This window comes from Ovis aries, chromosome 4 (assembly GCF_016772045.2).
Source record: "Ovis aries strain OAR_USU_Benz2616 breed Rambouillet chromosome 4, ARS-UI_Ramb_v3.0, whole genome shotgun sequence".
In the NCBI taxonomy this organism is placed as follows: Eukaryota; Metazoa; Chordata; class Mammalia; order Artiodactyla; family Bovidae; genus Ovis; species Ovis aries.
Genome location: NC_056057.1, coordinates 65,578,716 through 65,591,844, shown reverse-complemented (window position 1 = coordinate 65,591,844; position 13,129 = coordinate 65,578,716). Strand labels below are relative to the sequence as shown.

The 13,129-nt window shown below is 39.9% G+C and overlaps 1 protein-coding gene across 2 annotated transcripts; it reads right to left on the bottom strand.

Moving 5' to 3' along the window:
* Positions 1–8,370: 8,370 nt before the first annotated feature.
* Positions 8,371–11,436, bottom strand: LSM5 (LSM5 homolog, U6 small nuclear RNA and mRNA degradation associated). 2 transcript variants are annotated; one of them, XM_004007918.4, is made up of 5 exons: positions 11,371–11,436; positions 10,214–10,309; positions 9,905–9,932; positions 9,229–9,301; positions 8,371–8,630 (listed from the first exon to the last, which is right to left on the bottom strand). In XM_004007918.4, the coding sequence occupies exons 1-5, from the start codon at positions 11,414–11,416 to the stop codon at positions 8,598–8,600; spliced, it is 276 nt and encodes a 91-aa protein (XP_004007967.1). In that variant the 5' UTR covers positions 11,417–11,436; the 3' UTR covers positions 8,371–8,597. The 2 variants fall into 2 exon arrangements, with proteins under 2 accessions (XP_004007967.1, XP_012032237.1); XM_012176847.3 differs by lacking the exon at positions 9,229–9,301.
* Positions 11,437–13,129: the final 1,693 nt, after the last annotated feature.

Genomic DNA, 13,129 nt, shown 5'->3' with positions numbered 1-13,129 from the left:
ACCATATGTACTATAGCCCACCAGGCTCCTCTGTCCATAGGATTCTCCAAGGCAAGCACACTGGAATGGGTTGCCATTCCATTCTGCAGGGGATCTTCCCAACCCAGGGATTGAACCTGCGTCTCTTACATCTCCTGCATTAACAGGCAGATTTTTTAACACTAGTGCCACCTGGAAAGCCCTATTAACTATACCGCCCATATTCAAAGGATCTGCAAAAAGAATCTTAAGTTAGAATTCCTGCATTCAGGGAAAATGCAGTGTAATCTGAAACAGTGCTCTAGTAGATGAGAGAGAGCTGGGTGGTGGTGGCAAGGAGAGTTTGGCATAGTCGAGAACATCGATCTAGCAGGACTGCTGAGAAAGGGTGGTCCATATGGAGGCAGAGAATTGAAACAGACAGGATCTGTGGTTTGGAGGTGAAAGGAGAAAGTCTGGAGAGGGAATGGAGACAGCAGCCTGAGCTCAAATGGACAGCCAGAGCAGAATTCTGTTTGAGATCATCCTGCCAGAGGGGAGGATTGTGAGGAATTGGGAAAGAGGCTAAGAATAGGGTAAAGGAGTGTTTCTTTTCACTTAGATTTTTATCCCGTAGGCAATAAGTGACTATTCAGATTGAGTAGAGAAATGAAGCAACTTGTGGAATTTCAACCAGCATATAAAGTATTTTATAGGAGAAATTAGAATGGAGTGCTCATATGGCAGAAACCCAGTTTTATTCAACAGAACAAAGTGGTGAGGGTTCTGATTCACACAGGAATAAAAAATATGTGCGAGGACTAACAAAACCGAACCTTTAAAAAAAGACTGGAGCTTGAAGTTGGGAAGAATTGATTTGCTTTGCTGTGTGGGTTGTGGGTAGGAGGAGTGTAAAATGGTGACACTGAGGGACTGGACTAGCAGACCACCCACACCTGGCTGAAGCTTGAGTCTGGAGCACCCTAGGACTAGCAGGGGCACGACTGACAGGAAGGGGGAGGGAGCACCCTAAGGGGAGCTTTGGGAGATGATTACATCTGGGGTGCAAAGAATGAAGCAAAGCAGGTAAGTGAAGAATGGGATACATAATGGTCCCAGGGAAGTTTTAAGTTCCTTAGTCCCAAAACCTTTAGACTGAAGAAATGTGTAAGCCTACCCCTTCTACCTAAAGGTTGGGGTATTGTCACAACCTAACTCCTGATCATTAACATGACTATCTGATTCATGCTTAGTGATTTGTAAGAGATTTTTAAAAACAGGATGAGTTTATCAGCAAATTTTTTGCTTTTGGTATGTTTAGTCCTTTTTTAGTCCAGATAAGCTTCAAAATAACCATCTTAAAAGAGGTTGAAGGTGGTCCCTTTGAGGTGATGGGGAATGAGGGAAAGAGGCTGGAAACCACTATATTAATTGTGTGCATGAAGGATCTTTGTACAATGCCTTTAAGGCAGCAGTACCCCTTCTTAACAAACACCATCTTATGCTGCTGCAGTGGTTAGTGTGCACACAGCTCCCCCTGTTCCAGACCCACCCTGTGTGGCCCACAGCTCCTCTCAGGTCACCTGGAGAAAACCTTAACACCACTGATTATGAGGACCAGCTGCAGTGAAGCCCAAGGGACCACCCCCCAATGCATCCTTTGTCCCCCATGGCATTTCTATGTGGAATATCCTGTTACAGGATTACTGAAGCATAGACTCTGTAAGCAGCTACAGTCCAGCGGAAGACCAATGCCCTTGCAGCCAGAAGCCCTGGGGTCAAGGCACTGCTCTGCCTCTTACCCCAGATACTGACTACCAATTGCAAGGTGACTTCCTCATCTATAGCCTAGAGATCATGGCCTGACTTTAACACCATGGTGTGAGAATTAAGTGAACTCATTTGTAAATGGTGGTCTGTAACTTGCATGAACCGAGTCTGTTACTTGAAACCCTTCCACGCTCACACTGCATGACTTTGACTTCTTTCCCCAGTGGCATCCAGACCTTTGGTTGGTGCGTGGGCCAGAAGTTCCCTGGCATGTTCATTGCCTGGGACTTCTGGTATACAGTTTTCTGGCTTAGTCTCATCTTCCTGAGATGAGTGTGTAAGCTCTACAGCAAAAAAAAAAAAAAAAACAAACACTGGAATTCACCTGTTTGAGAACACAGCATTGCCTGGCTTTCTCATGGGCTAGAGATCCTAATGTCATCATAAGTGACCTTCTGAAGAGCTAGACAACAGAAAAAAGTGGAAATAACTATCCTAGAAGAGCTAGCTGTACATGAAAACAAAGTAGCTGTTCTTAGAGCAGTTACTAGTGTTTACACAGAGATGATCTGTGAGCTCCAAGTTCTGATTCTAGATCACAAAATCAGATCCTAAGATCACAAAGTTTTCTGCTAACTTAGAGACAAAGCATAAAATCAAACAAGTTTTGTGATATAATAAATATAGCATGCTAAGTTAAAATAGCCACTATCATGTTTAAAATCTCATACATGCCATTTCAATCAGCAGAAAACTACAACAAACCAAAATTAAAAGGGTCTTTTTTAGTTTTTAGGTGGCTCAGGGCTTCCCTTGTGGCTCAACTGGTAAAGAGTCGGACAAAACTACTGAGTGATTTTCACTTTCACATGGTGGCTCAGACCCTGAAGGAGGGCATGACAACCCACTCCAGTATTCTTGCTTGGAGAATCCCATGGACTGGCAGGCTACAGTACAGGATCACAAAGAGTTGGATGCGACAGGAGCAACTTTTTTTTTTTTGTAACTAAAGGTTAATAAAATATGCCCATTAGTCAGATTCTATATACACATGCTGATACTATATTTCTATGCCACATCATGCTGAGATGTGTAACTTAAATTCACCAAAATAACAACTAACTTGATTTTTTATTTTTGGAAGAAGAGAAAGCAAAAGGTTGCAGGGAAAATTGGAGGGAAGAAGTTTTAACCTAATCATGGTTCCAATCTGTCATTAAAGTTTGTGTGTGATTTACCTACCCTAACTTCCAACTTCCATGACACTGAGAGGCTCATGGGGATAGGGTGTGAGTGATCTATTCTAATGAGGAAGGGGGTGGTGCAGGGGGGAGGAAGCAAAGCCAGAGGAAAGGGCCTGTTGTAGAGGAAGGAGGTGGGGGTGATCTGTCCCAGAGGGCCCCCACCACCACAACCCACAGCTCTGGATTCAATATCCTCCCTACAGGCCAGTCCTGCCCTGAGGGGGTTGAGGGGCTGCCTTGGCTGCTCAGCTCCTTGATCACCCACTCTGCCCTTTACTGACCTCTCAGGACTTGGGATGTGGGACTCCTGCTAGACAGGCAGCACTCAGTAAAGAACTACTGCTGGGACATCCCTGGTGGTCAAGTGGTTAAGAACCCACGTGCCAACGCAGGGGACGTGGGTTGGATCCCTTGCCTGAGAGGATCCCACATGTTGCAGGGCGAATATGCCCACACACTGCAACAGAGAACCTGAGCATTGCAACTAACACCCGGCACGTCCAAATAAATACTTTTTTAAAAATTGCTAGAAAAAGAGAAGACTGATTGTGAGCAAACTTTTCCTTCTACCAACAGAGCTCTCAGACCCCAGGGTTTTAAGGATACAAGCCATGCCTGTACTCCCATTTCTACTTTTCATTGTTCTGCTGGGACATCCAGAAATGGTTTCTGGATGCCAAACTACAAAAGCAGCAACAACAACTGCTCATGTTCATTTTAAAAAATTGTTTTCTAAATTTAAAACATTGAGATGTAATTGACATTTAACATTGTATTACTTTTAGGTGTGACAATGTTTAGTTTCAAGTACTGACACATTCCAGGCTATGCAACACATAGCAAGACAATGGATGCAACCCCCTTCTTAAAGTAGTCGGGAAAGGAGGCAGGACCACTGAGTATCTCAGGTCTTCAATGTCTCTACAAAGAAATTTTACTGACAGAAGGCATGGGCACTATTACTAATTTAAAATTCTGTACTGACTTCAACAGCTTGGAAACGAGCAAGTCCTCAAATTGCTATACACAGTGATTTCAGAGATGATTCATTTTCTGATCTTTTTTCTCATTCCAGCTTCATTTCCTGGCATTAGGAAGCCATAGTAAACATTAAAATGTTAAATCATTTAGCAGTCAAATATGTTGATTATCCCAAAATGAATATAGGAAGATCTCCAAAATAGTTTTTAAAAAAACAAAAAGCAGTAGTGTACAAGACAGTGTGTTCCATACGCTTGTATTTGTGTGTACAGAAAAAAAGAGATTATGTGTTTACATATTTATATAAACAGACATGCATATACGGGAACTGAATATCTCTGGAAGAATACCTGAGGGAGGGAGTTTTATTTTCACTTACATTTATTTATGTGCAAATACATTACCTCAAACAATGTTCAATGTTTTTAATTACAGAAAAAAAAAAAAAAAAACGAAGTTAATGTCACTTTCCTGACATCTGTGTCCCAGGCTAATATAACTCTAAGCCAAAGGTAACCTAGTACTTAGCATATTGCCCCCCCTCACACATTTTTTTTCCTATTAGGAGCTCATTTCTGCTATAGTTATATATATATAGGCTGTATTTTTGTTTTGAAATTTCAATGTTACTTCTCTGTTTCAGGAGTTATTAAATTTCCACTCTACCTCTAACCAACTTGCTATTTCCTCCTACCAAAGAACAGGTACATTAAATTTTCAGGTGATATGGAATGTTCAATGTTTAATTACTCCCTGCAGAAGTAACCAGTCAACAATTATCACACCAGGCACAATGCTAAGTACCAAGGCTACTCTTAATGAAATCTAGAAAAGCTACAGTAAAAACTGCTCTTAAAAACCCCTACGTAACTCTTGATAAAGGTAACTTCATCTTGGGATCCACAAAATAGAGGCCTCCTCAGTGACCCAGCTCATGTCACAAATCAAAACCCGTCAGCCTGCACTAACCAGAAATGCCTCGCTGTCGAGGAAACCTAGAATACCTCTGGCACAATCCTCCAACTTAGCCTTAGTTTATCTTACCCTAGATAAGAGGACCCGCTAGCCTTAAATCCCTGACCTCCTCAGTCAGTTCTCACTCAGTCCTGTCTGACTCTTTGGGACCCCATGGACCGCAGCATGCTAGGCTTCCCTGTCCACCACCAACTCCCAGAGTTTACCCAAACTCATGCCCATTGAGTTGGTGATGCCACTCAACCCAGCTCATCCTCTGTCGTCCCTTTCGCCTCCTGCCCTCAATCTTTCCCAGCATCAGGGTCTTTTCCAATGAGTCAGCTCTTCATATGAGAACTGTGCATGACAGAGAACTTAGGTGCCTTGAGCAGTTTTTTAAAAAACAGGATCTTTTTCTAAAAAAATTATTACTTATCTGGCTGCACTGGGTCTCGGGTGGGTTTCCTCTAGTTATCAACAAGCCGGGGTTACTCTCACTGCAGTGACTCCTCTGGCCATGGAGCACGGGCCCTAGGGCATGCAGGCTTCAGTAGTTAGCACACGGGCTTAGCTACTCTGCCGCATGTGGGATCTTCCTGGACCAAGCACTGAATTCATGTATATCCCGTGCATTGGCAGGATTCTTAACCACTGGACCACCAGGGAAGCCCCTGTCTTTCAATTTAAATGCAGCAAATTACGAATGTGTAGAAGATCTATATACCCAGTCTCATCTCTATAATCAAGTCTTTGCTTCAGTCGCATCTGCCTTAAAAAGCTACACCTAAGGCAGTGACTGAGGCTTTGGTGAGGAAAAGAACTAACTGGAGAATTTACGAACTTGGTAAAATGCAAAGGCCAAAGGCCCAGTCCTATTTCAGTAAGCCTGGGCCTGTGTTCTGTAGTAGCTCTCCAAGTCATTCTGACTTGTCATACCAGTTTTGAAACCGAAGTCTGAGGCAAACTGACCAAAGTCACCAATGCCAGCATAGCTTCAGCCTTTTTTTGCTAAGGCCCCACCTTCACTACAGAGCCCAGCACATACAGCCCGGCCGCCACAGAAATGAAAACACCTGTATAAAAATAGCCATTCACCAGCAGACTGCCAAAGTGAAAATCCTTTCAAATCATTTCAGCTTAAAATCACCTTTTACTCTGCCAGAATCTTCAATCACATTTTCTCCCCAATTTTTAGCCCTCTAGATCCAACATTCCTTGCCCATGCACTAAATTTTGAGGGATTTTAGAGAGCCAAATAAAGAGTTCTTATTATGTAAAACAGTGGTTCTTAACCACTGTGATTGTTTTGCCCTCAGGGGATATTTGGAGCCACTTCCCTGGGAGGAGCAGGGAAGAAGGACACTACCGGCATCTAAAGAAGCCTACAAGGCACAGGACAGCGCATGCTGCTAAGGATTATCCAGACAAAAATGTCAGGAGCACTGAGGTTAAGAAACCCTTATTTACAATAGTATCCATTCTAAAAGAATTGCAATGTAAGACAAAAGTATAAGCAGGTGGGAGTCAGACCATCAGTATTACAGCTAAAGACTAGATTAAGAGATATACTTTATCTGTAGGCAAGTGGACTTCCTGTCACTGAACCCCAGAGTAAAACCAATCTTCTTGCCACAGACTAGATAACTGGAGGCCTCCCTTTAAGAGGTCACATTTTCTCTAGAACTCATAGCATATTGGAATTAAGAACATGTGCTCCCTGCGGGCTACTAATTCCCAGGAGGAAACAAATGAGCATGACCACCTCGCTCCTGCTGGATATCAAGCAAAAGGGTAGAAAGAGGATGGAATTACTTCATTCATGTTCCTTCCAAAAGGAAAAATAAAAAGTATTAATAAAAAATAATAAATTAATAAAAATTAAAAATTAAAAAAAACTATTGCCTCCTATCCCTCCAACAAGGGTTGCAAGTAGTGGGATGGAATAACAGACTCCTAAGAACCTACCGTTAAATCTATGCAAAGTTTGCAAGCCGGCTATTAAACCCATGGCAGCTTGAAACTAGCCAAGCAGGAGTGTTTACCCCATGAAAGTAAAAAAACACACAAATCAGTGCTTTGTTTTTTGAAAAGTAAAGTTAGGTCCTTTTACCACTTGGAAACACTGAAACCGAAGATGGATTCAAGATTGATATGAAACAAAATATAATAGTGCACTAATATATGTATATATATATACACACACATATATATATATAATATCATAGGGTTTTAATCATAGATAAAAACCATTAAGGACAAGGCCAACACACAAAAAAATTATTCAATAAAGTTCCAACAGGCAAACTACAAACTGGGGAAGTTACTGTAAAATGCATTAAGAGTAACCTATTAAGAATTCTTACAGATTAGTAAGATAAAGAACAGTATCTCAATGGCAAAACTCTCATATAACTCACAAAATGAGTCCAACATTAATTTTAAAAAATTAAACATACCAGATTTTGCCTATCACAATGGCCAAGAGGGGAAAAAACAGAACACGGCCAGTGTTGATAAGTATGTGATGGGTACTATGAAAAACTGGGCTTCCCAGATGGCTCAGTGATAAAGAATCTGCCTGCCAATGCAGTAGATGAAAGTTCGACCCCTGGGTAGGGAAGATCCCCTGGTGCAGGGAAGAGCAACCCACTCAAGTATTCCTGCCTGGAAAATCCCGTGGATGGAGGAACCTGGTGGACTATAACACATGGGGTCACAGAGAGTTGGACACAACTGAGCACACACACTAAGAAAAGCTACAGTGTGAGGCTGGCATAAACTTTTTGTTGGCAACTGACATTGATCTTACCATGTAAGATAAATATATACCAAATTGACCATGCAAATTTCTGAATTTATTCTAAGAAAACTAAAAACGCATAAAGATTTAGTTAAGACTACTGTGACCAGTAATAAAGAATAGGCTAAATATGGTAAAACCATTTAATAAAATACTTTGCCCACATTAATGTTGCTGAAATATCTGACATAGAAACTTTCTCACCATTTAAATTCAAAAAAGTCTTAAATGGAGGCAACAAAATGGTACATTTAGGAAGTTTTTTTAAAAAATGTGTACGTAGAGTATATTGAAGTCTAAGAGGATATACAACAAAGTGTGATTAATATTTTTCTTTTCACTTTACATTTCTACAATGTCCATACATTATCTGGGTATGCTGCTTGTTTAACAGGAGTTAATGAACTTGAGTTTAGTTAAAAAAAAAAAAAAAAAAAATCATTTCAAAGCATCAGTCTGAAATGAATTTTGTAAACAATCATTTCTAGTTTTTTAAATGTACCTGTTCAAAATCAAGGCTCATCATTTTGTTTGGAACAATTTTTGTTTGAGAATCAAATGTCATGTAGATGAGAACGCAAACATAAAGTGACAGGAAAGTGAGTGAAACTAACTACAAGCTTTGTTTCACTGGCTATTGCAGTATAATGAATAAACTGACAGTTAACAAAAACACATTTATTTTTGTCTTCAAAGAACAAACTGTTCTTTTCCCAATATAACCATGATTAACTTACAAAAATGGGTATTTACAATGCATCTTCAAAGCATTTCCCTTTAACGGGAAACTTGGCTTCACAGAATACAAACATTAAAAGGTTAAAAAAAAATTCTATTTTGTTGTCATTATAAAAGAAAACAGAACCTAAGCATATATCAAGGAAATGCATTCATACTTCAGGTCCTTCTCCTCCAGGAACCAGCTGCAAAGGAGGAAAAAGTTTAAAACTTAGTACCACATGATCTAAAAACCCCTACTGAGAGCTCACTGACTGGTCATTGATCAGCCTTTGCCTCTCCCTCATATTCCCATTTTCCCCATGTCACCTCTGTTTACAATTCCAACAGTATCAATTAATACTTAGTGATTTAATGTTTCAACAGTTAATTCTTGGTAAAATAAATGATTAAAAAGCACAAGCAGGGACTTCACTGGTGGTGCAATGATTAAGACTCCATGCTCCCAATGCAGCGGGCCCAGGTTTGATCCTTGGTCAAGGAACTGGATCCCACATGTTGCAACTAAGTAAAGATCTTCTGTGATGCAACTAAGACCCAATGCAGCCAAATAAAAAAATAAATAAATATTTTAAAAATACATAAGATAAAAGGTATAAACAAACTAATCTTAGGCCTAATGTCATCTTCAACAGTTTGGCCACAGAATCCTGATCAGCAGAGCATTCCCTTCCCACCCTAAGCACCACTGGGCCAAGAACATTGAGTCAATCAAGTCAGTTCTGTAATCCCTGCCCCACAAAGATGGCTTAACATCTAAATAAAAGACCTTCACTGTCTTACCATTGTTATATTATTTCCATTTAGCAAAATTTGATCTAATTTAGTAATTCTTCTTCCTTCTGGTGTGATTTCACTAAACAAAAAGATTTTCAAAAAGTCAGGATAAAGAGTGATAATCAAAGCCAACATTCTGATCCACCAAAAGGTTAGTTACTATATATAAATGAACTGTACACTTTCCAGAGACAAGGTTATCCCCATGGTGATGTCAATTCTCCAAAGGCAAGAGAGTGGACTGACTGGCCTAAGACCCACATCCACTAGTGCAGATCTTCATCTAAAAAACTGAAACTTACCAAGGAGATCAAATATGAAATAAAATGTTTATATATATATATATACACATAAGTTTTAGAGTAACTAATTTAAAACATTAAATGTTTTTATTATAAGTTCCTTTATTTGATCTGAGCGCTAAGATCCCTGGCTGCTTTTAGTATCTTTTACCTTAAACCTTTGTCTCCACTAACTTCCTAGCAATTAGTGACAATTAAATTATGGTAATAATCCTCCAATCCAATTTTACTAACATCAGTAGGTAAACTTTCTCTCTTTAGAGTAATTCAAACAGGCAGTGTGCTCTCCTACATCCTTTTACTGACTCAACAGCACTAAAACTGCCTTAAATCAAACAGAGATTCCCCCTACCCATTCTTTAATTTTTAACACTACTCACAATTCAGTGACATCTTCCAATACCATATCTGAAATTTGGTGTTAAGAAAATAAACATACCAAATTAAATTTACTCTGGCTTATTTCTTTGTTCAGTTTTAATTATAACATTGAATACAATGGCTCAAATGCAAGCTGCGTGCAATTGGTAGGAACTTCATCTTTCAGTACCACAATCCCTTAAAACACTATCACAATTTCCAAAAAAATAAATTAAACTTTATTATAATAATCGGTAAGTACTGATAGTCTATAGTTCTTTTTTAAAAATCTGAAGAAAAATCCATACAACCACCTTTTAAAAGGATACTGACAAAGTCATCAAATCCCAGAAGTGTGCCAACAATCTCTTTATCACTCTTCATCACAATGTGAATTCTTGATCCTATACACTTGTCCACAAGCTCTGCAGATAAGGGCGGGAGAGAGAAGATTAGTTTGCCCATTCATAACATTAACAAATATTTGAATGCCTACTGACACTTGTTACATGCATATGGTGAAAAGATAAGCCAGGAAAAGTATTCACTCCAAAACTTTAGACCTTATGTTACATATCTCTGTTCAGTCATTCTATTAAAAGGACAGTTTTCCCTCCCTGTTATTCATTTAACCCTCCTTTGTAGCAATTTATCATGGTTGTAGTTTAATACTATTTTAGTTATCTGATTAACATATGAACGCCCCTCTTGACTCTAAGCTGAAAGAGAGCTGAGAGGTGGTTTTTACTCATCAGTGTATCCCCAGTGGACAATGCCTGAAATGTACTGGTCATTCAGAAGAATTTGTTCCAGGATGGAAAAAAACCTTTACAATAACTGCCACATCCACTAACCCGATAACCCTTCAAATATAAAATATTAAGGGGAAAAAAAAGGCAGAACTGTCTTCACCAGAGATTCCTCCTTGTCATTAAGTCTATGTCTGCCCTGTATCCTGTTTCCTACACTGGTTTGTATGCTATCTGAAGGTAATGGCCGTGATTTAAATTTGTTGAACAGTGCCCAATCACAGTGTCTAGTGCACAGATGGCGCGGTAACTGCTTGCTGAATAAATGAGTAACAAGAGCTAGTTTTCAGAGGCCTCTTTAAAGGCTCATTCCAGACCCAAGTGCCTCACTCAGAAACCAGCCAGACAGGATATAACCCGGGTAGTTTAAAAGCCCGGTTGCGGAATGGGCCTCTTACTATTATAAAGGCGAGCACCCAACAAAGAAGGTCAACGACACATTCACCAAGACTGAACCTTTCCGGTGAAGGTTTGGGGAGTCAAAAACCCCTGCCTCAAGAAGACTCCCCCACGCCAGAGAGACTTGTGCGGCCTCAGGCCGCCGAGACTTGGAGCCTAAAGGAGAGCTGCAGAGAAAGCTACGTTTTTCTAACACTCGGTCAGGGACTGCCTTGCTCTTCGGCCCCAACCCTAACTTTCAACTCCCCGCCCCGGCTCCCCAACAGGACAAAGATTACCTAGAGGAAGCAGCTGCGACGGGTTAGTGGTAGCGTTAGCCGCCATGGCTACGCCGGAAGTGGCCTGCCTCTATCGACGTCGGAACGGCGAGTTTGAAAGAGCGCGCTTCCGCTTTTTTCCGGCCCAGGCAGGCTCGACCAATCTGAGGCCGAGAGTGCGATTGAGGAGATCCAGCCACTTCTTTATCCTGCAGGGAGATTCTAGAAAGTGTTTCTGTTCACTGAGCGTTCTAGGTTCTCCACAGATAACTCGCCTCTCCAAACTTCCAAGAGACTTTAGAGATCTCCGGTCTTATAAATAAGTTATTTCTCTAATCCGGAAGCCTGCGAAACGGAAGCCTTTGTGCTGTCTTATTTCCCCTTATCGAGGTGTGTCTCATATCAACCCAGGATCTTTCTTCGACCAGAATCAATAAATTTGATTTTCCCGCCACCGATTCATTGTGTTGCAATTTTCGTTAAAAAAAAAAATCTACCGCTTCTTTTAAAAGTTTGATGATTTGAAAACCCACAACTAGCATTTTTAATAAAGTTTGTTGGGCGAGGGGGAAATTTTAAGTATGTTTTCTATTTTCTACTATCGTTTTCTTTTTCTATTTTTCTATTCTACTTTTTCAATTTTTTCCATTTCTATTGTTTTCTATCTTCTACTATCAGGAGTTGGTGATGGACAGGGAAGCCTGGTGTGCTGCAGTCCATGGGGTCGCAAAGAGTCGGACAAAACAGTGACAGAACTGAACTGTCCTTTTTAATCTTGTAATATCTAGGAGTCTGCTATACATTTTGTATACACTATTTCTTCCACAGTCCAACAGGCAACCACCAGATGTCATTCTATGTTAATAACATCACATTTAGGAAGCCTTGCTGCTTTTACGCATCTGTTTTGAAAAGAAAAAGCGAACAAATTTTTTGCGTTGGTCTATTTTATGTTTATATCTGAGGAGCTTAAAGCTAAAGAGTTTAAGCAGGAAAGGCCAGGAAGGACATCATTCATTCACACAATGGCTGCAAAGCACCAATCATTCATTCATCGAACAAATACTTTAGTTGAACATTGGCATTTTGCTCAGTATAACCAGCGTAAAGAACAGAACTACAACGTCTTCTGCCCTTATAGGAGCTAAAGGATAAATGGGGGAGAAAGACAACTAGCAAGCATTATGTACAAAGCACGTGGAATTTAATATGTAAAGCAAAAAGTGCTCTTTTAACTTCAGGGATCTTAGTCAATCGTCACATCATTCTTTGGCAAGACAAAGTAATGCCAAAAAAATTTGTTTTCCTATATCTATTCTTGTTTCATTTTCACCATACCATAATGTGAATAGGAACCAAATTCAAGGTATTGTTGCTACCTGATAGAGTTTAAAATTCAAGAAAATAAGCTTTAAGTCAATATCTTGCTTTCCATTACAGAAACCAAATTAACATTCAGCACTATTGATGAAGAATAAAGGAGGTCTTATACTCTGAAAACGGAGATACAATTGTTTACACAGTAGTTAATGGGGATTGCAGGAAGAGGTGTTTTTATTCTACTGAGTTCTTTCCTGAGGCAAGACACGAAACAACGGGCCAATTCCAAATGAATTTGAAAACATATCATAGCTCTGTCTCCAGGGTTTTTCTCCTGGTTCTTACTTACGGAGCAGACATAAAATAGAACTTATAATTTATCATAACACATAATTACAAGAAGCTCTTCAATGTACTGTATGTTCAGAAAGACATTTCTAATTTTTTCCCTGGAGATAAA

Coding starts and splice junctions, on each gene's coding strand:
- LSM5 (XM_004007918.4), bottom strand. CDS start 11,416: ATGGCGGCTAACGCTACCACTAACCCGTCGCAGCTGCTTCCTCTAG. Junction 9,302..9,904: donor TTGGAAGATGTCACTGAATT/GTGAGTAGTGTT, acceptor CTTTTTGTTTAG/TGAAATCACACCAGAAGGAA. Junction 8,631..9,228: donor ATGGAAATAATATAACAATG/GTAAGACAGTGA, acceptor CCTCCTTTGCAG/CTGGTTCCTGGAGGAGAAGG.